General features: G+C 53.2%; 1 protein-coding gene across 1 annotated transcript; it reads right to left on the reverse strand.

Annotated features, from left to right (window-relative positions):
* Positions 1–17,857: 17,857 nt before the first annotated feature.
* On the reverse strand, positions 17,858–21,922 carry LOC135285340 (serine/threonine-protein kinase pim-1-like). The gene is given in 9 exon segments (XM_064397529.1): positions 17,858–17,999; positions 18,616–18,731; positions 18,950–19,099; positions 19,347–19,523; positions 20,171–20,341; positions 20,344–20,536; positions 20,741–20,791; positions 20,908–21,154; positions 21,912–21,922. Coding segments are annotated over 7 exon segments (957 nt in total). The 3' UTR covers positions 17,858–17,999; positions 18,616–18,731; positions 18,950–18,992.
* Positions 21,923–27,258: the final 5,336 nt, after the last annotated feature.

A 27,258-nucleotide genomic window follows, 5' to 3' on the forward strand; every position in this document is an offset into this window, starting at 1 on the left:
CTGTGGAAGTTAAAGCAGCTCTGCACTCCCCAGTAGATGAGCCCACAATTCAGCTGGCCAATAGCTTTAGGGAACAAATTGACCATCCAAACATTCCACTTTTGCTCTGCTTCATTGTTCCAGTGGTTTATTTCCTGCTTTCTTGATTGCAGAGAAACCCAAACCCAACATAAACATCATCTTCCTCAAAACATTTCTGACCCTGGCAGCTCCTGACAATTCAAAATTTTCTTCATAGAAATAGCACTTGGCAGGTCATTCTAAAATACTCTCCAACAGAGCAGATAAAACTAATCATCCTTGATTTGGCAGAACTAAGCCTAACCCACGGGACACATGGGTCTGATCCCTTCTTCAGCATCTGCAAAATTATTCTTCAAGTCTCATCTCTCTTATCTATTCAAAGATCTCTGCATTAGATGCCCCCAGTGTTCAGTGGGCTGACATGATCAGCGTATCTGTAGGGTGTAAATTGGCCATGCAAAGTTCTCCATTGTTGTGCAAGGGGTTTATTCCTGCTTTCTTTCCTGCAGACACACCCAAACCCAACATTACAACACCTGCCTCAAAACAATTCTCATTTGGACTGTCCCCGAAAATTCAAACCTATACTCAGAGTGTTTCCCTGTCACCAGGGACAGGCTCCAAGGCTGGGCTCTCACCTGCATGGAATGAAGAAGAGCTGCTGCCCTTGCCAGTGGCTCCAGGGTCTGGTGATTAGGGCTTTGAATGCAGCTTTTGTACACACACTGCCTCTCTGGGCCAAGCAGCATTCCTGGACATTGGCACCACCTCTGCAGGCCAACATCCTCCAGGCACAGCTGCAGGAACGAGATTGCAGCAAGTGCTGGCTGAAGGAGTCTCCAGGCTGCAGCAGCCCTTCACCTCCAGCGGAATCATCTTGTGCTGCCGTGGGAGAAAGCAAAGGGGGTGACAGGCTCTTTGCAGATGAGGGTCTCCTCCATGTGCTGCTGCTCGCTGGGCTGATACAGCTGCTGGTGCCCTCCCCTGCAGATGTACCAGGAGCCTGTCTGGAAAAATAACACTGCCAGTGCCAGTGCCAGCCACCCATCCCTGCCATGGCCCTGCCCACAGGGCGTCCTGCCTACCAAACTGCTCCAGTCAGGTGATGTCAGACACCATCAAAATACATTCAAACTATGCATTTTACACATTCTTTCCAAATCGTGGCCATGCAGTCCACATGCTGGAGGCAGACTGCTCTTGGCAGAATGGGGGAAGCCCCAGCAGCTGCTCTCCCCATGGCTGGATGGCCATGGCAGCAAAGCCAAGTCTCTCACCGTGCCCACTGCTGTTGGGACCCAGTGCTTTGGACATGTTCTCACTGAACTCAGGCTTCTGCTACAGCAGTATTGTGCCTTCACGCATTTGATAACTAAGAGTTGGAATGGTAAGGACTCCTTACAAGAGCTACCAAATAAAAGGGGAGGGAGGGGGTGAGTGAGTTAGAATAGTTTGCTCCTTTTTAATACAAGCATACCTGGATTGAAGCAGGGACACTGGGCTAATCGTACTGGGGACTGGTTTGTAAGCCTTGTCTCTAGCAATTCCCACCAGTCTGCAAGCATTTTTTAGTAGAAAGCAGTATATAAGATTTTACAGCACATCCATGAGCAAGTCGAAGCCAGAACTCCAAGTACAAAACAAATACTCCCAAATCGGCCACCCATGGGGAAAGGAAGAAGAAAAGCAGATGAAACAAGTGCCACTGCAACTGAATTGCTTGCGTTCATCCCATGGTCCAACTTTTGTGGACAAAAGCTCTTCAATTCAAACACACAGCTTAAGACCAAGGAATTCAATGTTTAGAGAGCATTTAAAGCCTAATTCCTATTACTTTCAAGGAAAGGTAGATGCTAAATTCCTTAAAAACTCAAATATGGGTCTAATTGGGACTGCATCCTCCAAATCAGGAATGGAGGTTTAGAATTGCAGAACTGTTTCCATTGGAAAAGGCCTTTAAGATCATAGAGTCCTCCCAATAACCTGACATCACTAACACTGCCAAGGCAACCACAAAAGCATATCCCAGGAAATGTTGGGAGATGGAACATCGTTCTTCTCTCCTTTTTCTCCCCAGGAGCCCCTTGGCAGGAGAAATGCCCACATGGGCTTTATCTGACTCCTTTCCAACCAACCCTTCCCTCACTCCCAGGTCTCATTTGCTCTGCAGGCTTCACTAGCTCGCTCAACCCAGAGGAGCTCTCAGAGGAGAAAATGCTGCCTGGCGTGGGGCTGTCTGATCCCTGTCCCATCTTGATTCCATCTGCCCCATTCCCTCTCCCATCAAAGAGACCGAAGGATCCCCCACAACCCCACGGTACTGCAGCAGATCCCTGGCACGTTCCCTCCTCCGCTCCTTGGTGGCCCTGGGGAGGCTCCAGAGCCCTCCCTGTGTGCGGGACAGCTGCTGCAGCACCGCTGCGCCTGCGGGCCAGCAGCGCCCAAGGAGCAGCTGCGCAAGTTCAGAGTCTGAAACAGAATCCTCAGTGCACACAAATGACAACTGGCATTTCAGGGGCTGGCAGGAAAAACTAAATCCATCTGCTCGTTGCCCCTGCTAGCCATGGCCACGGTGATGCAACTGGAAGAATTGCCCCTGCCCAGGAAGCTCTCAGGTAGAAGAGAGGAGCAAAAACCACGCGTTTCTGAGCTGCTAGCTCCCAGTGCCTCAGGTTTTCCTTCCAATTTCTAAAGGGTTTGGACTATTTTTACTGTTTCAACCCTTGTTATGTGCTCCTGTGAACAAGTAAGCACTACAAAGCCTCTCCCTCAAAGCCTTGAGGGACTGCCAAAGCAGAACTTGTTCATGCTCTTTTCTCCTGGTGATTTTATAATCCCATACAGACTCTGACAGCAAACCCGTGCTAGAGGAAAGATTGACCTTGGAATCATAGGGCACTTTCTGGGTGGGTGTTTTAATCTGCTTTTCCAGGGCCTTGGGCTGAGCAGGGTGAGGATCTGGGGGATTTCACAGAAGAACTGGCACAGGACATTGCCATGACACAGGGGCGGGGAAAATGTATTGGCCGTTTGCAGCAGAGAATAGAGAAAGGCACTGGCCCAGGCAGCTGCTGCCATGTGGGCACAAGCTCTGCTGCCCAGGAGGGTCCCGTAGTGCAGGGGTTTGCAGATGGACACATAGCGGTCATAGCACATGATGGTCAGGAGGAAATACTCTGCTGACAGGAAGAAATACAAAAAAAAGAGCTGAGAAGCACATCCTTTGTAGGAGATGGTGCGGGTGTCCCAGAGGGAATTGTGCATGGCTTTGGGCACAGTGGTGCAGATGGAGCCCAGGTCGCTGAGGGCCAGGTTGAGCAGGAAGAAGAACATGGGCGTGTGCAGGTGGTGGCCGCAGGCTACGGCGCTGATGATGAGGCCATTGCCCAGGAGGGCAGCCAGGGAGATGCCCAGCAAGAGGCAGAAGTGCAGGAGCTGCAGCTGCCGCGTGTCTGCCAATGCCAGCAGGAGGAAGTGGCTGATGGAGCTGTTGTTGGACATTTTTTGGGGCTGCACATGGGGACCTGTTCATGGAGAAAGGACAGTGAAGATTTAGAGGAGATACCTGGAACCAAAATCAAAGGCATTTCCCAGACACCCTCCTCGGTAACACACAGACACACCATTTCGTGTTCAAGAATTCTGCTGGTTTTTTTGCTAAGATCCCCTGTATCTTTGCTGCTGTTCTTGGATATCAGAAACCCTCAGCATTTCTGCTGCCCTCAGGTGGAACAGAGCAAGTTCTGTTAGGTTAAGTGATGAGTGAAGAGTAAGGGGAGATGGTCTCTCCTTCTGACCTATTGAGATTTTCTCTGGGCTTTAGCCTTTCTCAGGTGGAGGGTGATCACCTTCCCATGCTTCCCCTAAAATGTCACCAGGTACTGCTGAGAGGAGATGGATCCACCACAGCCCAGCTCCGTATCTGTAGCCAAGGACTCACAATGCTCGTTTCATGAACCCAGCAGCATTTTCAGTGTCAGAACACCTCTGCATTTCCTCATTAAACTTATAACTCAGAGATGCTCTAGGACAGTTTTGCACCCTGGGTTGAAGCTCCCAGCTTGGACTGCAATCTCAGGGAGACTTCCAAGTGTCTTTATGCTGGCACTGGATGAAGGGAGATGCAGCTCTTTCCTTGGGTGCACTGACAGCATTGCCCAGAGCTGGGCACTGGGCACAGCGTCACCCTGAGCCAGCTGTGCCCCCTCCCAGAGCCCCCAGGGCCAGGCAGCTGCTCCCAGCCCTGTGCTCTGCAGAGGGAACTGGGCCCGGGGCTTCAGAGCTGCCCCATGGCTCTGCTGCAGCTCTGCCTGCACAGGAGGGGCTTCACGCCTTGGAGCCCCAGCCCTGAGGGCAGAGGCTTGGCTGGGGGACAGGAGGGAGGGGGCTTGTTCAGAGGGAGGGGCTGCACTGCAGGGGATCCTGAGGGCATCTCTAAACTCTCCCTGCCACAGCATTGCTGGGTTTTGTTTCCTCCCATTGCCTGATCATCTCTGCTTCCTGGAGATTTTCCTCCTGCCAGTGTTTCCCTGTGCCTGATCTCTCCCTGTCAGCAACCACAGACCCCAAATCTCTGTGCACTCTCCCTGGCCCTACAGAACCCTGCCTGTTTGCAGGGCACTGGCTGGGGGCAGGTTCTGTTTGCAGCTTGGAGAAAGGACAGCTCAGACTGAGCCTGATGGCTCGAGCAAAAGTGATGCTGGTGCTGTCCATGGGCAGAGTGGCTGAAAGCACATTAGGGATCTCCCGTGAACCTAGTGATCACTAAAAGAAACAGTTCAGATGTCTCAGACAATTTTCAAATTTCATAATTAATAATTCATAATCATCCTATATTGTTCATTCTCCCTCCCTGCCATTATCCAGTAGTAGGAAACTGAATACAAAGTCTTACAAAAATTTCTGCTTTTTTACAAAAACCCTTATTTTGGAAATATTCCATGACTGATCAGAAGATCTCAGCATGTCAGAGTTTCATGAGCATTTCACCTCCCCTGCACCAAAAATACTCAGAGTTGTACTCACAGGGTCTGTAGGCATTGGGATGTTCCAGCTTTAGGAGATCACTCCAGGAGCTGCAGCTGCATTGTCCTGCAGCCAGAGGTTCCTGTGCCAAGGGCTGGCAGTGATTCTGCCCCAGGCACTTCTCAGCACCTTCCCAGCCCTGACTGATTGAAGCTCTCTGTGCCTCTGGGCTGTGCCCGGGCTGGCTGCAGGCAGTGCCCCAGCCCTGCTGGGCTGGCAGAAGAGCTGCTCATCAAGAGAAATGTGCTTTTGAAGCTCTTCTTGCTTACCAGGAGCTGCCTCTGTGCCAGGAGCCCAGCCCAGCTCAGCAGCACAGACACAGCACAAGGACTTTAATGAGCCTCTGGGGCTTTGTGCTCAGGCCCTGAACATCAGTCCCTCAGAGGCAGCTGAAGAAACCTCTCCAGAACTCCAAGTCACAATCCAACTCCAAAGTTTCTTGGACTTTTAATGGGTCCCACTGAGGGACACGACTGAGAAAGTGTCCCCAGGGCCCAGGAAGAGCAGAGAACTGGAGGCAGTGATGACAGGTGGGGACAAAGAGAAGCCAAGTCTTGGTGGCCTGGGGCACAGCAGGGTCTGTGCCACCAAGGGCTGGGAGGGGACACCTTGTCCTGAGGCCCTGGGGCCTCCTGGCACAGCCCCAGCCAGGCTGGGCAGTGTCAGCCCCTTGTCCTGCCCTCAGCATCCCCCCCTAGCCCACATCCCAGTGGCCTTAGGGATCTGCTGGAAGGAATCCCTGGGGAGCCTTGCTCAGCAATGGCCCTGGGGGCTCCTGAATGCTCCCAGGGACTGCAGGTTTTTCCAAGGACTTTGGGTTTTGCTTTTGCCTTGGAGTCTCTGAGAGCTTTGTGCAATCATGGCCTCCAATAATCTGCTTTAAGGAGTCCCTTGAGAGCTTTCTACTGACATTCAGAGGGGCTCATTAATGCTTTGAGACACTCAAGGTGTTTAATGTCCTTTGGATTCTCCTTTCCACACTGAGTCTCTAAGAGGCTTTTGTGCTATGCTGGCCACCAATTCTCTCCTCCAACTAGTCCATGAGGAGCCTGTGTTGGAGAGGGACCTCAGTGGGACCCATTAATGCCTTGAGACACTTTGGGAGTTTCCTCTGACTTGGACTCCTGGAAAGGTTTGTGCAATGTCCTCTTAGGCCATGAAGTTCCAGGGCTCAGCTCTAAATGCACCACAGGGCTCATTAGGATCAAGCAAGTCCTGCCAAACCATGGCTCTGCCTTGATTTCCCTCCGCTCTAGTGCAGTTCATTAGGAGGGTTTCCTTTTTCAGTTATGGAGAAATATTTCAAAGAGCTTCTAGGAAGTATGTATTCCTATTTTAAAGGGTGTCTTTTATTGCTGTTCTTATTACACAAGAGATGATTGCAGCATTCAGTGACTGATATTGATCCAGCAGGGACTCTCCTAAGGAGCTCTGGCCTGCTCAGAGAAGCTGTGCCTTGAGCTCTGACCCAGTGTGGACAACCTTGCTCCACATTCCCCAAGCCCATTTTGTCTCTCCTCACTCACCTGGCACCTGCTTTGCTCAGAGAACTGGCTGTACACAGCCAAAGAGGGTACAGTTTCTTTTATATTTTGAAGCAATCTAAAACTCCTGACTTTCCCCATTGAAAACAGACATCCTCCTCAAGTGTGTGCCAAGCCCAAGCTGCCACCAAGGAGGTTCCTCTTCCCTAAGGCAGAACCCTGGAAGGAATGTTTTAGACACACAGGAAGTTCTGCAATAAACACAAATCCAGAGTTTGCTCAGGGCAGAATTAGACCAACTCCTGACAGACAGACCAGCTTTGAACTCCTTGCAGCTGAAAGCTCTGAGCTGGGAGGTGTGGGAGAGACCCAAGAGTGAGGGAAGGGAAATGCAGAGCACCCAGCAAGTGCTTCTGTGCAGACAGGCTGTGGGGAAGGGCACTGCAGAGCTGCCCTGGGCCAGCTGGGAGGGTGGATCATCATCCCAGTCTGCACTGGGCCATTACAAGACACTGTTGGATGGACACTGCACCGACCCCAGCGCGCCAGCCTATTGCTCAGGGCTGCTGTCACTGCCCAGAGCCAGAGGGGATCCCTGGCTGGGGGCTTGTGCCATGGCCACCTGCCCTGTGCCGCGCTGGCCGCTCAGGCACCAGGAACCAGCAGCAAAGGGCACTGCCAGGGCCAAAAGCCAGCTCAGCCAGACAGAAAGGGGCAGTGCTGGCACTGTTTCCATGGCAGCCCTCACTGGGGGTGACACCTGGGTCACCTGTCCTGGCAGCTGCCATGGAAAGCCCTGGCAGGGACTGAGGGCACAGACACTGGCACTGAGACACTGCTGGGCCGGGTGCTGAGCACAGGGCTGAGCACGCAGAGATGGTTTTGTTCTTGCTGAGCTGCAACAGAGCCAAGGCCTGTCCTGCCCCTCCTCCAGCCACGCTGGGCAGGGGCTGGGGCTGGGGGGGAGCTTGGCAGGGGACACAGCCAGGACAGGTGACCCCAACTGACCCCGGGGATACCCCAGACCACAGGACATCATGCTCAGTGTATGAAGTGCGGGGAACAAGGAGGAAGGGGGAAATGTTGGAGTGAGGGTTTTTGCCTTCCCAGGTAACTCTTAGGCAACAGGGAACCCTGTTTCACCAGCGGGAAGGGTCAGTACCAAAGACACAGACACCAACTTCAGGAATCCTGTAATTTATATAATGCACAGCTGCAAAGAATTACAAAAGGATAATCTCAGCAAAGCACATAATCATTAGCAAAGAATTACAAAAGAAGCTCAGCAATCCATCCAGTCATTACTAACAAAGATTGCCTACAGTGATTAAAGAAAGATCCACCACCAGTTACCCTCAGACTTTACCATCACCCAGATTCACACATCAGCTGGGGCAGACAAGGACTGCAGAGCCACTCCCAGACACTGGGAATTCCTGCAGGTGCCTCCACCTTTGCAGGCAAGGAGCCTCCAAGCCCGCTGTGAGAGGACACAGCTTTTACACTCTCAAACAAACAAACTGACATCACTGCTAGGGTGGGAACATCTGGTTTCATTCTCCTGTTTGGTTTCTCCCAAAGCCTGGCCAGGGCTCAAGGAGGAATCAAGGGAGTTGACTTTGATCCTTCACCCCCAAACAAGGCCAGATGGGGCCTTGTCTGGTTTCTAAATACAGAAAGAGAAATCCATGTTTTATCAAGGAACACATCCACTGATCATGTTGTTAATAATGCTTTGTTAGTGAGTGGATACAAATATACCATTTATTTGGAAGGTTCATCTAGAGATGAACTTTGCCTCCAGGCCTGTTCAGGCCTTGATCCCAGCCTGTTCAGGCCTTGCTACTTGGATGGGTCCGGAGAGCTACAGTGAACTACTAGCTTCATAACAATTATTTCAATAGCACAGTTTAGATTTAGATATTAGGCATAAAGGCATCTCCCCTTGTGCTTCAATTAAGTGCTGTTAAATTTTATTACTCAGAGCTATTCACGTTCCTTTTCAAACATGCCTAAAGAGTTGCTGTTATTCTGTTATTTATCAAATGCTCTCTTTACTTGAGACTGTCTCTTTTAAGACAAGTCTCAATACTTCACTTCCCAGCATAAAGTGTCACAACAACTTGAACATGGAATGTTAGAGTGCACACCAAGTGCACACACTGCAATGATGACAGACACTGCCACAAATGCATTTCACAGCAGCCTCCAATTTGGCAGCCATGAAGCCAATCCCACCAAGAAGAATTTTCTTCTTTCTGCCACTCTTCTCCTGCTCTTTCTGTCAAGGTGATTGCTGACTGTTGGCCTTCTAACGCATCACTGACAGCAGTGCAACATTCCTGTCCCATGACAGCCCAGGCTCCTCCTTGGCCAGCAAGCAGATAATCCAAGGCCATGCGGTTCTGTGCAGTCCCCATTTGTGTTTGTTGGAGCCCATAGGATGTGCTTATTGGACATTTTAACAGCATCATTTGCTACTTCTAATAATCCATCCAGTCAACTCCACAGGACGGGGCAGCACACATGGGGCACAGGATGAACCAGAATCTTTTGCTTTCTGAAACCCAAGGCACTCCACAGGGAAAATGTTCTCTGGGCCCCAACTCTTCCTTGTGGTTGTTGCTGAAGGACCCTAAATGGTGGCCCTGCAGCCAGGAGTGGGGTAACACTGACACTGACCAGCTCCAGCAGCCCAAGTTCTACTGACATTGGGAGTGATGGTAAAGCACAGAAATCCTCTCACACTGTGGCCTCTGTAACTAGAACAGGCTTGGGTTTCTCCTGAAGGGAAATCTTAGTGAATCCTGTCAAACGGATCATTGTATTCCTGTGTTTTCTTGAACTGTCCCTTCACTGACAGTTACGAGTCAGAGCCCACGGACTGAGTTCTGGCCACCCCACAGGGTGGGCCCTCCAAGAGAACCCCATTCCTCCCAACTTCAGCTGAGAACAAACACAGAAATTAGTGACATGGAGTACTTTGACTACCCTGATCTTGAAATTTTCAGAACTAATCATTAAATTTTGATGAACTAATCCCTTGGTGAAACACTGGAGGTGTTTGTGGCAAACAAAGATTCTGGCACACTATCAAGGTACAACTTACAGACATCAATAGTACTTTAGTGACACTGGTCTTAATTTTTTCTCAATCTCATTTCAGTAAAGAATAATTGTGTTGTCCATGGAGATGGAGCCTTTTCAATTCCAGAACAAAGCCTCCAAAGTCCTTTGCTGGTCAGCTTTAGCATGTTGTCTGTGGCTAACAAGGCTTGGTGGGGCCCTTTCCCCTTTGGCTGGAAGGGGGCTGAGTCCCAGTCCCTGAGGGCACCAAAGCTCCTGGATGGAATTTGTGTGCAAGTCCCTCAGTGTCAGAGCAGCATTCACAGGGAGCCCTGTGGATCAGAGCATTTTCCAAAGGGGCCGTTGGGGCAAACAAGGAGATTTGATCTGGCAGGATGTGTAAAACAGTATCCTGTAATATCTACTTGTTCTCACACAGAATACTTGGCTGCAGGGACATTCCCATTATTCCTGCCCAGGTTTCAGGATTCAATATTGTATTTCCTAGGAGCTGCTCCTTCAGCTGCCTCAGGAGGGCCTTTTGGCCTCCGGGCCCACACTCTGGCTCCATTGTTAGGACTGCTGGATCCAAACCCTTTATCTCCACAAATGGTAATGACTGGAGGTGGATCTCCATTTTTCACAATCGTGCTTAAATGTGCAATATCAATAACTGTGCTACCCTGTCATGGGGTTGAATAATCCAATCTTATTGACAATTGTTTAACAGAATTACAGTAATTTCTCCTTTATATTCAGCATCAATTCCTCCTTTCCTCCTGCCATGACATGAACATTTTGCAAGACCAAGCTCCAAGCGAGCAGTTACCAAACCCAAGTGTCCTGGAGGAATCGGAATTCCTCTCTCAGTATTGATAGCTTTCATTTGCTTTGGATTTATCCTAATTAATTCCAATGCATGAAGGTCCAGCCCTGCAGCCTCTGGGCTGGCCCTGCCAGGGGCCATCACACCCACAACAATTTCCCAGGCAGTCCAAGTCTCTCTGTCCATGGTTGTAGTTGCAAACTGGGTGCAGCCATGTACAGCCAGGGGTTTCCATTTCCCCAGTGGGCCATTGTTAAGGGTATGGAGCACATCTGGGAGATGGGTTCACCATGGGGACAGGTTCCCATCTCCTCCTTTTTTCAACTGCTCTTTTAACAACCCCCTCACCTGTTCAACAAATCCTGCAGCTTGAGGATAGTTTGGAACATGAAAAACCCTGCAGTCTTAATCACGGTATTTTTCACAGTAACAGACAAAGCACTCTGCATCACAGTATCAGCAAACCCTGTAAAAATAGACAATTTTATGCCCTCCTCCTTTTTTCATTGTATACAATCTCACAAAGTTTACCTCTGACATTAGGGTCCAGGCCAATCCTTTTCTATAGAGTGTTTAATGTTACATCCCTGAGCAGCCAAAGCTACCAAATTAGTATTGTCAGCACTATTTCACATTATTACTATTTTATACGTAGATATAGATATTGGTATAGAAATATAGATATAGCTAGATAGCTATAGACATATATATAAAATATATATATCAATATATATATTAAGGTCTTATTATACTATAAATATGTACATAGTTATTTATGATATTAATATTTCACTTGCACAAATGCATTGGAGCTCAAGATTAAAACCTTCTGTTGCTCCACGTGGGAGCATTCCAACAAGAATTGTTCCTTCTGAAGGTGCTGTTTTCAATGTACGGTTAACAAATTCATCTTTGTCTGCCCAAACCCACAAGTTCTTTTCCTTTTCCATATGCAATTTTTGGATACATTTTAAGACATCCAGGGGTTCAGCTTCTTTTAACCAACTGCCCCACTGCTCACACAGTGCTGCGACCTCAGCCCACTCCAGAGCCAGCCAACTCCAGGGAAGGGCTTCCCATCTGGGAATTTCTGATGCCACTGATTCCTCACATTTACATTTAACAAGTGACATTTTGCTGTGATCTGGCCAGACTCTGCCAGTTTTGTTTTACCAGTGGGCAGGGTCAGCACCAAAGACACAGACTGCAACTGAAGGAATCAGTGTCATTTACTGCAGCTCAAAGCAGCAAAGAATCACAAAAGGAGCAGCTCAGCAATGCACCCAATCATCAGAACCAAAGATTGCTTGCAGAAAGATCCAGCACCATTTACCCTCAGCCTTCACCATCCCCCAGATCCACACAGCAGCTGGGGGAAGCTGTCCCAGCCAAGGGCTGCAGAGCCACTCCTGGACACTGGGAATTCCTGCAGGTGCCTCCAGCCACAGGTGAGGCTCCAACCTCGCTGTGAGAGGGCCCAGCTCTGAGAGTGCTGAGTGAACAAACTGACAGCACTTCTAGTGCAGGAACATCTGGTTTCATCCTCCTCTTGGGTTCCTCCCAAAGCCTGGCCAGGGCTCAAGGAGGGACCAAGAGAGCTGACTTTGATCCTTCAGCCCCAAACAAGGACAGATGTCAGATTTCATGGCCCTGTCTGGCTTGCAAATACAAAAAGACCAATACATGTGTCACTGAGGAGTGGCTACATCCATCACAATGCTAATGACCATGCATATTTCATCAGTGAGCATATACAAAGATAACCTTTGGTTGGAAGGTTCATCCAGAGGTCACCTTTGGCTCAGGGCTTGCTGCTCAGGCCTCACTCAGGGCTGTTATCCAGGCCTTGGCACTTCAGGGACATGGTTTAGTGCTGGGCTTGACACTGCTGGGTGAACAGCTGGACTGGATGAGCTCAGAGGTTTTTTCCAACAGAAATGATGCTGTGATTCCATTATTCTATCCGCTGCATTTAGCTAGGTCTATTTGAGCAGCATTACTTTGCTCTAAAAGTTCCCTCTTGCTCAGCTCCTGTGGCCTATGGTGGCAGCTCCTTCAGCTCCTGGTGCTAAGCTGCTCATGCTGAACGAGACGACTCGGAGAGTTGAATACAGTCCATGCAATTCCTTCTGGGACACAGAGAGGGGAGGGTGTGGAAACAGGAGCATTGTTTGGTATGGCCTTCTCTCTGCCCTTCATGCCTTTCAGTGCTTTGAACCAGCCAAGAGGTTTTTCCAAAAGTGCAGTGAAGCAGCTGTTCCTGCTGCTGGCTCTGGCTCTCTCCAGTCTCTGACCTCGCCTGGTTTTGTCCCTCTTGCTGTGCCCTCTCTTCCCCCAGGGCTCAGTGGCTGCTGCCCAGGACTGTGGGACTGGCTCAGATCCAGTGGTCGAGACTCTCCTTTCTTTGCCCTTGGAGCTGCCTGGGCACAGCAGCCTTTTCCATCTGGAAGCTCCCCATGGACAGGGAGTCCCCACCTCTGTTCCTTGCAAAACCTCCAGGAGCCCAGGGCTGCCATCTCAAGTCCCTGCTGGCACTGGGGGCTCCCAGGTGCCTCAGGCTGCTGTGACACCGCTGCACACAGGAGGGAAGAGTGGCAGGGGCTGTGCTGAAAGTCAGCTCCATGTGCTGCTGCTGCTGCTGCTGTGGGGTCATTTGTCCAGCCCTGCCCCAGAGTCAGGGATCAGATCCAGGCCCTGCTGCTGTTTCCTCAGGATCAGCCCCAGTTTGGGTGTTGCTGTCAGGGTCAGCAGGAGTGGTGGCTGGAGCAGCAGGTGCTGACAGTGCCCCAAGCCCTGGGGCTGGAGGGGTCCCTGGGCTGGGCTGGGCTGGGAGCTGCCCCTTGTTCTCCCTCTGCCCCAGGCAGAGCTGGGCTGGGCACTGTCGCCCTGATTTTTTAAGACTTTCTAAAGCCTTCTGATGTTTGCATTCTTGTATGAAACTTTCTCACACACTTTTCTGTAAACAACTTATTGTTTGCATTCTTTTATGGAGGAGGAGAAATTTGATGGACTGTTGGTTTGTCCAGTGTCCCTGGAGAGGTGGCACTTTCACCTTCCAATCCTCTGTCACCTTTGGAAATCTATAAATGTAGGAGTCAGAAAATAAACTCTTTTTTTTCCTGTCTGAGAGCAGCAGCGTGTCTGCGTCGTGATGTCCTTGCCCACTGGAGGCAGGCCTTTGCCATTCTGGGCATACCTTCTGCTGTGAAGACCGACAATGGTCCTGCTTACGCATCGCAAAAGGTGCGGCAGTTCCTGCAGTTGTGGGGTGTGTCACACAAGTTTGGTATCCCTCATTCTCCGACTGGCCAAGCTATTGTAGAACGTGCTCATGGTACTCTGAAGCGGGTTCTTCAAAAACAAAAACGGGGAATGCAGGGTGAAACCCCGCACAGTCGGTTGGCAAAGGCATTGTACACCATCAATCATCTTACGGTGCCGCAGAACTCAAATAACCCTGTTGTTTTGAATCACCATCTCTTGTTGCAGGCTGCGGACGAAGCACATCAGCCTCGAGCGAAGGTTCGGGTGCGGAATTTAGTCACCAAAGAGTGGGAAGGTCCCTATGATCTTATCGCTTCGGGGCGTGGGTATGCTTGTGTATCCACAGATACCGGGGTGCGCTGGGTACCTTCAAAGTGTGTTCGCCCTGACCTGCAACCGCAGAGACAGAATCCGACTGACAGGCAAAACAGAAGCCGTGACCAACCTGAAAGGCGTCAAGTGGGTGAATCATGGAGTGATGATTCGGATGCAGATGATGCGAGTGATCACTCCGATGATTCCTCCATGGATGGATGCTGAATTTTGTTCATGGGTTTTTTTCTTTTCACGTTGTTCATTTTTTCCTTTTCTTTTTAAAACTGAGAAGGGTGAGATGTCGCCCTGATTTTTTAAGACTTTCTAAAGCCTTCTGATGTTTGCATTCTTGTATGAAACTTTCTCACACACTTTTCTGTAAACAACTTATTGTTTGCATTCTTTTATGGAGGAGGAGAAATTTGATGGACTGTTGGTTTGTCCAGTGCCCCTGGAGAGGTGGCACTTTCACCTTCCAATCCTCTGTCACCTTTGGAAATCTATAAATGTAGGAGTCAGAAAATAAACTCTTTTTTTTTCCTGTCTGAGAGCAGCAGCGTGTCTGCGTCATGTTGTCTTGTGTCCTGTAGCGACAGGGCACAAGTGGGGCAGCACAGCCAACAGGGAGCCTGCGAGTCTCTTCCAGCCCTGGCTGCTCAGAGTTTGGGCCTTGGAGCCTCAGGTGGCCAAAGGCAGCTGCTCCTGGTGCCTCTGGGTGTGCCCGTGTTCAGCAGTGCTGCTCCATCAGTCTGTGCCCAGCAGTGGGGAAAAGCCTCAGCCCTGCAGGGCCAGGAGCTGCCGGGCTCTGCCTGAGCAGCTCAGCCAGCAGGAAGGGAGCTGCTCCACATGGGAACCAGGAGCAAAGGGCTGCAGCACCTCGTGCTGGGGCAGAGCCCAAATTCTGAGAGGGAATAACAGAGTTATTCATGTGCATTGGTGTGTCAGCACTGCAGGTGCTGTGCCTGCAAACACAAGGTTCGAGATCTGCAAAAGAATTCTGCAGCTCTTGACTAGATCAGGATGTCAGCAGTGCTGAACTCCAGCACAGTCCAAATGAAACACATCACACCTCTGCTCACATCTGCTAGATATTTTTCTTCAGGGTATCCATAGAAAAGGAAACAGAGGAGGAGCCTAGATTTTCATTGTTTATCAGAAATATTTCTCATTTTGCTGTACATTCCTTTTGTAGGAGTTCTCTGAGTTCTCTGTTAAAAACACTGGACAAAAAAGGAAAGAAAAAAATATGAAAGATAAAACCAAAAAAACAAATGTGTAGTGAAAATCTTTGGTAACTTTGCATTAAGAGGCAACTGATCTTTTTAAGAAGAGAAATCAGTTACTCTGTAAATGTTCTGATGGCATGGATTCATCTTACTGACCTCAGCATCCCTTTTTTAAAACATTCAGGGTTTTGTTTGCAATATTATGTTATTTTAAATTGTGATTGCATCAATAGGAAATTGAAAGATCTATTATGCATTTATGCATTACTGTGTCTTGAGTGTAAAAATATTGCAGTTTGAAATTTGGATTTAAAGTGTTGCAAATGAAAGTTATAAATCCCAATAGATTGTCTGACAGCAGCTTTTCCTAGAGGATGTACAGCACTCTAAGGACTTAATCAGTGGTGTTGGGGGTACTTGGACCTTTGTCCTGTGCCACTCTGAGAATGGAATGGAACTTCACCTGCCACCAGCCCAGGTCACCCTCTGCCACCAAAGCTCCTTGGACCTTGTGTCCCCCAGGCAAGCACAAAGTGTTTGTGCTGCTCCCCCTTTTGCACAAACCCACAGAGAGCTGGGATTTTTCCAAGTCTCATGTCTGCATTGGGCCGAATTCCTAGAGAAGCAGCAGCCCATCCCAATGAATATGGCGAGTTATGTGGATGGTTGTGAGCTCCACTTCCTGCCTAGAAATCCTGAAACTGTTCTGAATGCTGCTCCTTCAGCTCTGGGACACCTTCTCACACAGAGTAGGGAAAAAATCCCCTGGCCACCAGTTAAATGGTGAGTTATGCAAAAGTTACTGCACTGTGGGAAACCCCTATCCATCCATATCCTATTAATATATCCATACCTGGGGGTGTGCCTGGTTTTGTCTTGTATACAAAGGAAGGAGTGTGCAAGCAACATGACTGACACTTTCACTGTCCATGTTCATGCCATACCCATGGGTACAGAGACATTATGGAAACCCAGGCACACACAGAGCCTTCTGTCCATGGATGCACAGACATCCAAGAGTCTCTGGCACACACAGACCCTTCTGTCCATGGATACAGAGACATCCAAGAGCCCCTGGCACACACAGAGCCTTCTGTCCATGGATGCACAGACATCCAAGAGCCCCTGGCACACACAGACCCTTCTGTCCATGGATACAGAGACATCCAAGAGCCCCTGGCACACACAGACCCTTCTGTCCCTGGAGAATGGAGCGTGGTGGGTGGGGGCGGTTGGTGGGCACCGAGTCCCAGACAGCAGGCCAGACCTGGCTCCAGCCCTGCCAGGCCCTGCCAAGGCTCAGTACCAGCTCCTCTGGAATGGGAAAGCCCTTCAGCATTGTCCCTGTCCAGAGGGGCAGTGCTGGCCTGGCAGCACAGGTTGTTTTCCCCTCAGGCTGCAGGAGATGAGAACACAACACTTGCCAGCACTGAGTGCGAGGCACAGCTGCGGGTGCTCCCCATGAACCTCAGCTCTGGGAGCACTGTCTGCCCCAAGCTCCAGGGGCTGCAGTGGGAGCCCAGCTGGGCTCTGCCTCGGGGCCATCCTGCAGGGACAGCTGGAAACAGGGAGCATTCAGCTGCCACAAACAGCCAAGCCAGGGCTGCAGGGCAGCTGCTCCAGCCCAGACTGCACTGCTGTGTGCTGTGCTCTGGGGCTGGGGCTCCCCACACAGGGGACTGGACTGGTGTGCCAGAGAAGACAGAGAAGCTTCAGCTTCAGCCTCACTGAGGTGGCTGTGTGGGCTGGGAAGAGTGGGGAGGCTCAAGGGGATTCACAGAGCTCATCCTGCTGCAAGGATGAAGGGAGTGGGAACTCAGGAGTGAGGAGAGCTGAGGGCTGGAGAGTGGCTCTGAATGACACTAAAATCCCACTGGACCTCTGAGACATTGCTGCTCCTCAGCCAGTGACAGCACGAGTCCCTAAGCCTGGGGCTCGGCCTTCCTTGTGGTCAGGGGCAACACGGAAGGCCAGCAAGTAAAGGAGACTGTGATGGGCTGGGAATTCACTGGGGGAAAAAAGGGAGCAGTTGAGAAGTAAAAGGCAGGTGGGGGAGAGAACTGTTCAGAGAAGGGCTGAGCTACATCTTGAGCAAGCTGAAAAACGTCATTTGGAGTCATTCCAGATTGATTTGATTTCAGAAGGTATTGAACAATTTTAATTTTTGGGAGGTGTCATGTTTTCCCTTGGAGGTGTCCACGCTGCAAACTTGAGCTGCGTTGTCAAAATGCTCAAGCAAGTCTGTGCTGCAGGTGACACCATTTCTTCTTTGGCTGATTCCAGCCCGGTGCTGAGCTCCAGCAGAGCCCTGCCAGAGCCCAGAGCAGCCTCAGCATCCGCAGAGCCTGGCTGCAAGGAGAGAAAGCAGAAACTGCCCGTCAGCTGAGGGCTCCTGTCCCCTAGTCCCAGCTGCCCGCAGTGCCCAGGCCATGCGGGCCAGGCTCAGAGCTGTGCCCAGAGCTGCCCATCAGTGCTGCCTTTGGGAGCAGGGCAGGAGGGCAGGACATGTGCCCAGCCTGCAGCCAGCCATGGCACATCCACCTGCTCAGCAGCTGCCCAGAGCAGGATGCTCCTGTGCTCGCTGCCATCTCCCAAAAGCTCTGATCCCACCCTGCCAAGCAGACGGGCACCCACCTCACGCCATCCACGGCTGGAAGAAAAGCTGGTCCCAAACGATGTCCTCAGCCTGCTCCAAGGGCACGGCCCATCCACGCTGCAGCTGGTCCCAAGCACTTCCCAATCCAGACTGGACCACCTAGAATGCTTCCTCTAGAAAAAAACAAACAAATTGTTGAAAAGAGGTTAGAGACAAAAAGGGAAAAGAAGAAGAAAGGTCAAAACTCTTAGCTCTGTCAGGGCCTTGAGGAAGGCCCAACCCCTACATGCTAGGGAAAAATCCAGCCATGGGTGAGGGAGGTCCACACTTTCTCTCTTTCCCTCTGCACTGCCCCCCAAAATAACAGTGATCCCAAAGCAAACAAGGGCAGTGGAGCAGCCCAAGGCCTTCCTTGCCTGCACAGCAAAGCAGCCCCTGCACAGGTTCTGGAGTCCCACTTCTGCTCCCACCACAGGGGTTTGTGTCGGGCTGGCTGCCCCAGCCCCAGCCCCAGCCCGGGGCACGGTGGGTGCTGGGGGCTGTTGGCAGGGCCAGGAGCCCACTCCCATTTCGTACCCACTCCAGCCCATCCCACCAGCCCTGCCAAAAAAGCAGCTGGGCAGCTGACTGAAGATTTAGTTCCATCTGCCCCAGCAAAGGGGCAACTTTTGCTTCCCAGCCAGGCTGGGCAATGCCCAAATCTGGGAGCATTTCCCCACATGTGGACTCATCTGCAAACTCCATGTGGAGTTTGGCTTTGAAGAAGGTGCCACAATCATAGTGCATCACCTTCAACTGCTGGTGGCCAGGTCCAGGGAGAGGTTGTCATCATCATGTCATCCTCGCTGTCTCCTGCAGCAGCAGTCCCACCCGGTACAGCTTCTCCAGGGGCTCCTTCTCTTTCCCTGGGGTGTGACCAGGCCGTCAGGGCTCTGCCCAGGGCCCCAGCTGTCAGGGAACCAGGACAAGCAAAACCTGCTTGGATGGCAGCCACCAGGGCTGGGCAGAGCAGCTCAGCTCCAGCACAAGGGCTGCGTGTTCCCATCCCATGACCCTGGTGCAGTGACACAGGCTGGGTTCCTTTGCTTCTCATTGCCAACGCATATGTGCAGCTGTAACTTACCAGGGCCCTGGATCTAAGTGTGCCTGTGGCTCTCTCCCTTCTTCTAGGGCAGATGAATATCCTGCATCCAAGGATGACAGTACACCTCTTCTAATGAGGGTCTGGCCAAGGGGTGCATGGATAAACACCACCCGATCAGATTTTGGCACTCTGGGGAGAGAAACCAGAAACTGCCCGTCAGCTGGAGAAGGCTCCTGTTGGTTTTGCCCCACTATTCCCTGCCCAGGCCATTCTGGATGCGCTCAGAGCTGGGCCTGAACTTTCCCATCAATTCTTGGTTTTGGGGGAGAGCAGGACATGTGCCACCTCCTCAGCAGCTGCCAGAGCGGGATGCTCCCGAGCCCGCTGCTGTCTCCCAGCACTGGTATTGCACCCATGCCCAGAGAAGAGGATCCACCTGGAGAGAGCCGTTGTGGCAGCGAGAGCTGGCCCCAGCTGAAGTTCCAGCCCCTCCTGAAAGGCATCTTCCCACAGACCATCTCGTGCAGCAGGATGCCCAGGGACCAGATGGTAGCTGGCTCGCCATGGTACCAGCCAAAGCGGGTCCATTCCGGGGGGCTGTATGATGGTGTTCCTGTGGAATACAGATGGAGTTCATCAGGGGGATGCTGCTGCTCCCAGAGCCTGGCCCCAGCATCCCTGGGCGGGCGAGGGCTGCATCAGTGGCACACAGGGTGACCACTGTCCTCTCACCAGCACCTGGGACTGGTGTACAAACTTGGGATTGCAAAAGAAGCCACTGGTGTGGGAAGGGGACAGTGGAAGCCCTGGCTAGGCCTGACCATGACATGCAAAGGAAATACCCACTGCGTGCTGGGGAAAAACCATGCCCTCATTCTCCCTGCCTGCATTGCCCCAAACATATTATAAAGCCAAGACAAACAGGGCAAGTGGAGCAGTCCAAGCCCTTCCTCTTGCCTGCACACAAACTGGCTGGGACACAGGTTCCAACCTCCCTCTCTGCTACCCCCACCCACGGCTGTTTTTGTCAGGCTGGCTGCCCCAGCCCAGCCCCAGTCCTGGGCACAATGGTGGGCAAAGGCTGCCAGCAGGGCTGGAAGATGGCTCCCCACCCACCCCTGCTCTAAAGCAACTCAGCTGCAGATTCAGTCCCCTGAGTGGCAGCAAAAGGGAGAATCCCCGCTGCCACAGCCAGCTTGGGCTGAGAGATGTTGGGCCATGAGATGCCAGGAGCGGGAGCACAGCCCTGTGTAGGCTCACCTGCAAAGTGAGTGTAGGCTGTGTCTTGCAGGTAGGTGCCACAGCCAAAGTCAATCAGCTTAGCCTGCCCGGTGGCCAGGTCAACCAGGATGTTCGCTGGTTTGATGTCGCGGTGCAGGACCCCGCAGCTGGTGCAGTGCCGCACGGCCTCCAGCACCTGGCGGAACAGCGGCGTGCCACCTCCTCGCGCAGGAACCCCCGTGCCCGAATGAAATGCAGGAGGTCCTGAGACTGCTCTGGCCGCTCCAGCACCATCACTATGTCACTGGGGAGCTCAAGCCACTCCAGCAGCTTTACGACACCGGGGAAGCCAGTGGACACCTTGTCCTGCAGCACAACCTCCAGGGGAGCGCTGGTGCCGTCGGGCTGCGGGAGGAGCACGATGCCATCAGTGGGGCCGATGCCGGGCCAGGGCTGGGCAACCCCTCAGCCAGCCCGGGATGCTCTGCGCCCTGCGCTGGCCCCACGCCCGCTCTCCATCGGGACGTCCTGGCGGCTTCCACCATGCCGGGGCTCAGCTCATCCCCGCCCGGCACGGCCCGGCTTCTCCCGCTGTCCCGGCTCACTCACCAGCTCGCTCCAGTGCCGGATGCGGTTCCGTGGCACCCTTTTGATGGCGACCTGCAAGCCAAGGGGAGCAGCGGGCTCAGCTCAACGCCCGCCCTGCCCAGCCCCATCCTCCTCCTCCTCCTCCTGCGCCCCCTCCTCCTCCGCCCGCCACCGGCCCCGCCGCTCACCGGGGCGCCGTCCGAGAGCCGCGTCGCCGAGCAGACGCTGCCGAATCCGCCGCGCCCCAGCAGGGAACCCAGGCGGTAGCGCTCCTGTAGGGCCTCCTGCGCCTTCCCTGCGGGCGAGACGCGGCTGTCAGCGCTCGGCCCGGGGCCAGCAACGGCCCCCGAGCGCCCCTCACCCGCCCCGGCCCGGCCATCCCCCGGCGTTCGGTTTTCAGAACGCGGCACGGGAGGCTCGGGGCCGGCGGCTGCGCTGCCGAGCGGCGGAGCTCGGGCCGGGCAAGCCGCAGCGGAGGCGGCGGGAGAGGCAACGCCGCCTGTGTCCTCCGCGGGCCCCGGGAGGAGCCGGGGCCGGGCTCGGGCTCGGGGCCGGGGCCGGGGCCGGGGCCGGGCCAGGCGGAGCCAAAAGCCGGTGAAGCCGCCCCAGCCCCAGGCATTGACGCCCGCCCAGCACCGCCAGCGCCAGCACGGCCAGAGCCGGGCTGAGGCCAGGCGGCGGCGGGACGGCCGGGGGCGGGCACGGGGCAGCCCCGCCCGGGGCCGGGGGCGGGCCGGGGGCATGGCCCGGCCCGGCACGGGGAGAGGGAGGCGGGGAGAGGAGAGGGACGGCGGGAAAGGGAGAGCGGGAGAGGTACGGGGCGGCGGGAAAGGGAGAGGAGAAGGGAATCTAAAGTTTCTTCTGTCGCCGAAGCTGCCGCTGCTGCTACTGCCGCTGCTGCCGCTGCTGCCGCTGCTGCAACTGAAGCTCCGGGGCCGTTTGTCCCCGTGTCCGTTTGTCCGTTGCCCGCTCGCCCCCGCCCCGAGCCCCACGTTCCCCGAGGGCAGCCCCTGAGCCTGTCCAAACATGGGAACTTTGCCGAGTTCAGCCAAGAGCCAGAGTCTGGACTCCTGCACAGTGGCTCAGGAATCCCCTCGGTCACTGCTGTGCATTGTCCCTGCTGAGGGTCAAACACTCTCAGAGCGCATTCCCTGAATGCAGAATTTCTACCTGACCCAAGCACTGCACTTACCTCTCCAGCATTGATTTCCAAGAAAAACAGGGAAAGCCAAAGTGTGTCTAGGTCATGGTATCTTAAAATGTCTAAAACTTGCCAACTCATGGATCTTAGAAGTGATCTTAGAAGTGAGATCTGTTTGGAATTAATGGGATGGACAACTAGTGCAAGATGGAAAAGGGGAGCATAAAAACAAATCGAGAAAAACATCTTGAATTGTTTCAATTTTCATTTAATTTCTTAAAAGCTCTTTCATTTTTTCCAGAATCTTCTCCTCAGTCCTGTTTGCTTTTTCCAAGAACCTTTCCCGGAGAACGAGGTGCAGCTTCTGTCACAAGGTGTGCCACCAACTGCAGCTTTCCACACTGTGGGTGCAGCACAACACTTGCAGCAAAGCAGGAGAAATATTTGAAGAATTTGACAGCTTGTTCTTTTCTTTTCCTTGTGGGCTGGGCAGTTGTGCCATTGGTAAGGTTTTCATTGTTACTGTTCTACCCTAAGAAAAGATGACAGGCTACCAAGAACTCTTAGGGAATGCAAGCCTGACTGAATGCAGAGAAAGAAACTCTAGAGCCTGCAGCCAGAAGTGGAGAGCTGTGTGATTATCATTCCAACACCCCCAAGGACATCTTGAAAATGATCTAGAAGATGAAAATGGGCTGACAGGGAGTTTGTTTCTGTCTTCAGTCCAGATTCTTCTACATCTAAAAACAATTCCACAGTCTCCATCTAAATCAAGAGTACAATCAGTTCATGAAAAGCCCCAAAACAAACTGTACCTCTGAGGAGATGACTGAAAGAATCTGAAAAGGGAAAATGCAGGAGAAATGCATTTCTCAGCACTGCAGTACTTGCCCACCTGAAACCCTCCTCCATTTCCTCTGCATGCCTGGATCTGTTGGTGTCAGTTCTGTATTCAGTGGTGCCTCCAGCCCTGAATCCCCTCATCTACAGCCTGAGGAACCAGGAGCTCAAGGCTGCAGTGAGGAGACTGATGACTGGACATCTTAGGAAGCATTAAACTGATTGCTAATTTGGGCAAATCACTTGTAATAAAAGTAATCTTTTATAGCTCTTTTGGTTTGGTTCTTTGATTTCCCTGTCGTTTTTCTTTTTAAATATTCTTCCTAAAGCTAGACGATTGTTTCTGCCATCTCTGACTTTGTTTCTCTCCACCTTCCCTGTGGCCACAGACTGTGCCAATGAGGGGCTGCAGTCTCAAAGGTTTTAAAGGAACTAAAGGATCTCCCAGCAAAGTTTTCTGCAGAGATCCCTCTATTCTTGCCTTCTCTGGAGCTGCAGCAGCAATGTCGGTGTGCAGAGCTGGGGCAGATCAGTGCTGGCACAGCAGCTGTGCCCAGCAGCAGCAGCAGCACTTGGTATTGCCAGTGCTGCTGCTGTGGCCCTGCCCCGCTGCCCTGGTGGCCCTGGTGTTGCTGCAGGGCCTGAGTGCTCTCGGGGCCGGGCACAGTCCTGGGGGTGGCAGTGCCGGGGCTGCAGCAGGGACAGGCCATGGGCACTGCTGGGGCAGCGCTGACGCCTCAGGCCAGGCCCTGGGGGCTGCAGGCTCCTTGCCCAGGCTCTCTCAAGAACACGGCCAGGCCAATGCTCAGCACAGAAAAGCCCCAGGGTGAGCAGCCCCAGGCTGGCCGTGGGCAGGCTGGGGGCAAACAGCATGGCTGGGGCTCTGCAAGGGCCCTGGGGGAGACGGGAAGGAGCAGCAGAGCAGGGGCTGATCCATCCCCAGGGTGCTGCACAGCCCAGGGCAGCGTCCCAGAGCATCCTCATGGAGCTGCCAACAACATCCCCCCTCTGCAGCCCTGGCCTCTCCCCCAGCTCACAGAGGTGCCGCATCCTTGCAGGCACAGCCACGGCAGCACTGGCTCAGGAGCCCCTGTTTGCATTGCACAGAGCAGGCAGGAGCACACCCATGCTGCTGCTGTGGGGACATGAACCTGAGGGAGCACAAATGTCATCAGCCCCTGGGGCCAGCAAGGGCTGGGGGACAGCAGGGAAACCACTCAGCTTTGTCCTGGCCTCTGCAGTCAGCCAGAAAGTTTGTTCCCATTAGCTGGGAGATTCCTGTCCCACTGCAGATGCTGTTGCTCAGAGCCAGGGCTGCCTGACAGCCACCCCTGAACTGCCCTGAGCATTTCCTTGGCTTCACCTTTGCTTTTTTCCCCCCTTTTTTTGGTACAAATTTCTTCCTGTTGCCCACCCCTGTTCCCTCCCCTGCAAAAAGCCCATCCCTGTTTGCCCTTTCCTCTCTGGCCCCACTCCCCATTGCAGTTCCTGACTTGGCACCATGGGAACGTCCCTTGGGCAGCAGGATCATCCCCCAGGTGCTGCAGGAATTGTCTGCAGGCTCCTGCAGTGCCTGGTGCTGCTCCCTTGCCAGAGGCACCACAGGCCAGGGGGGCACATCTGGGCTGCTGTGTCTGCCTGTGGGGCTCCCTGTTCTGGGCAATGAGGAGGAGCTGCAGAGGCTCTGCAGGACTGACAGGATGGGCTTTGGGCCTGGGAGGAGAAGCTGAGGCACCTGGGCTGCTTGCGCTTCTGAGGAGGAGGCCCAGGGCTCATCATGCAACTGCTGCAAGGGTGGTTTCAGAGAATCCCAGAATCAGCAAGGTTGGAAAAGTCCTTGGAGATCATCAAGTCCAACCTGTGCCCTGACACCACCTTGTCTCCCCCGGGCCTCCTCTTCTCCAGGATAAACAACCCCAGCTCCCTCAGCCTCTCTTCACAGGATTTTTGCTCCAGACCCTTCACCAGCCTTGTTGCCCTTCTCTGGACACACTCCAGCCCCTCCAATTCTTGCTAAATTTGGGGTCCCAGAACTGGACACAGCACCCGAGGTGCTGCCCAACCAGCGCCCAGCACAGGGGAAGAATTGCTGTCCTGGTCCTGCTGGTGACACCATTGCTGGTCCATAGGAGTGCCAGGGGTTGGATGAGGGAAATGGTTGGGAGGGGGCAGGAGACACAGTCTGATTGACTCTCAGCCATGAAGGGTCTAGATTTTCATAGCTATTCAGTCTGCATTAGAAGGTGCTGGGGGTCAATATCAACTGGACATTGCTGATATCAATCTATAAACAGGAAAAAAATTAAACAGAACAAACTGTTCTCTCTGCATTGTTTTCAAGACAGTATATACACTTTGAATACACTTCAGATATCTGTCTAATTAATTAGAGAAAACTTGAAAACTTCTGTTATTCCAAATGGCTTTTCTTCTTTGGGCATGTTGAACAAATGTTTATGAGCTTTTCTCACTGAATTCCTGAACTGAAGAGCTCAAGAAAGAAGAGGCCTTGGGAGTAGGAAAATTCATCATCAACCTCCAAGTGGCTGAGGATCCATCCCCATCAGAGCAGCAATGAACAGCAATGGGCACAGCTTTGTGGCTGCCCCAGCTTTGGGATAGGCCCTGGGCCTGGAGCAGGAGCAGCTCTTGAGGGCCCCAAGGCCGGGGCTTTTGTGCTGCCCTGGGCACATGGGATGCCAGCAGGGGCTGCAGAGCTCTCAGCACCTGAGCCAGAGGGGAGCAGGGCAGCCAGGGAGCCTCCTTTGGCCTTGGCCCAGCACCTTCCCCCATGGCTGGGGCAGAGTCCTGTGTGAGCTGCAGCTGCTGCTGTGCCCTTGGCAGGGGCTGAGGCCGTGGGGCCAGTGGCCAGAGCAGCCTGGCCTGAGCAGAGCTGTGGGGCCAGAGCCGGCTGGGCTGGGGACAGGCCCTTGGTGCTGCCCAGAGCTCAGGGCAGCTGGCAGAGCTTGCAGGGAGCTGGGCTGGGCTCAGAGAGCCTGCCCCAGAAACCATCAGTGTCCATCTCAGCCTGGCTGAGCGTGCAGGGGCAGGACTCAGGCCAGGCCTTGTGGGGCAGGGCCAGCGCCTGTGCAAGGCATTGAAAACAGGCAAGTGCCCCAGAGAGGAGGCTGCTCTGTGCCCTTGGGGGCATGGACAGAGCAGGGAGGGGGCCCAGGACATTTGTCACTGCCAGCCTCTGTCCCCAGGCCTTGGCAGCCCTGGCTGCTGAGCCCAGCTTTGCCCTGGGCTGAGTTTGGCTGTGGCCCAGCTCCATCCTCCTGCGGGGCTCAGGGCCTGTTCCCGGCCATGGCCAGCCCTGGCCGGCCTCTCTGCTGGCCCAGAGGCCGGCAGAGCCCGGGGCAGGGCTGTCTGTGCAGGCCCACAGGTGCCTGGGGCTGTGCAGGAGCTGGCAGAGGCTGCCCAGCAGGGAGGCCATGGGGCACAGAGCCCCAAGGCTGCTGTGGGCAGCATGGCACAGGGGCCGTTCCCAGCCGCAATGCTCCTGGCCTGGGCTGGGCCTGCACAGGGGCTGGGCCACCATGGCTGGGCCAGCACAGGGCCACCAAGGGGCCACGCAGCCACTGCCAGGGCTGACAGCAAGGCCAGGTACACACAAGCAATTGCTGAGCATGGCCTGCGCTGGCCAGGGCTGACTGTGCCACAGGCAGAGCTCAGCTGCCCTGGGGGGCTGCAGGAACAGTCAGGAGCCCAAAGAGCCTCCATGGCTGTGTTGGAGACCAAGGCTGGAGCAGGGAAATGCAGGGCTGCTGCAGGATGGGGAGAGCATGGAATTCCAGCACACACCTCAGCTCTCTGATGATCCCGGCACCATGCTGGGCCCTGTTTCAGACTGGGGCAGGGCAGAAGTTGATGGGACAGGAGCCCTGCGGGGCTGTCAGGGACCTGCAGCTTGCAAGGTGCTCTGCTCTCCCTCAGGTGCTCTCAGAGAGATCCAATCCCTGGGCACCTCAATGCAGAAGTGGCACTGCCTCTTCATGGACACAAAAGTGATGTCTGCCTGGAAAGGTGCAAAGGTTTTAATACCTGTTGGTTTCATAATATACCAGAAAATATTTTTTATCGGGGTCATTTGAGTACTTTTAAGAAATGGCAAAATTTTCCCACCAGGAACGGGAATTTCCTGGATCTACTGGTTTCTTTTACTGATGTCAGGAGAAGAAATACTGATCTTCCCCTCAACCATTGCTACCAACTTTCCTTCTAGTATTTAATGGCTTTCTTCCTTCAGGTGTTTCCAGCTCTCTTGTTGAAATGGCCATGTCTAAGGAGATTTCTTGATTTGGAGTAACCGGATCTATGTAATTCCCGTTGTTCCCAGATCTCCTCCTGCAGCTGGTCTCTGCTCATTCCATTGTGTCTCTGTTGACTGCCTTAGTGCTTTGAGCATCAGGGAGTGGCCCAATCTTTCAGGAGTTTCAACACCTTCTTAGTGAACATCTTAGTTGTATTTGTATCTTTTATGTCACCTCTTCCTAAGTCTTTGTCTAAAATCCTTCCTGTATGGCAATCCATTGTGGATGGTGGACATGTCAGATGT

Source organism: Passer domesticus, chromosome 23, assembly GCF_036417665.1.
Source record: "Passer domesticus isolate bPasDom1 chromosome 23, bPasDom1.hap1, whole genome shotgun sequence".
NCBI classification, from domain to species: Eukaryota; Metazoa; Chordata; class Aves; order Passeriformes; family Passeridae; genus Passer; species Passer domesticus.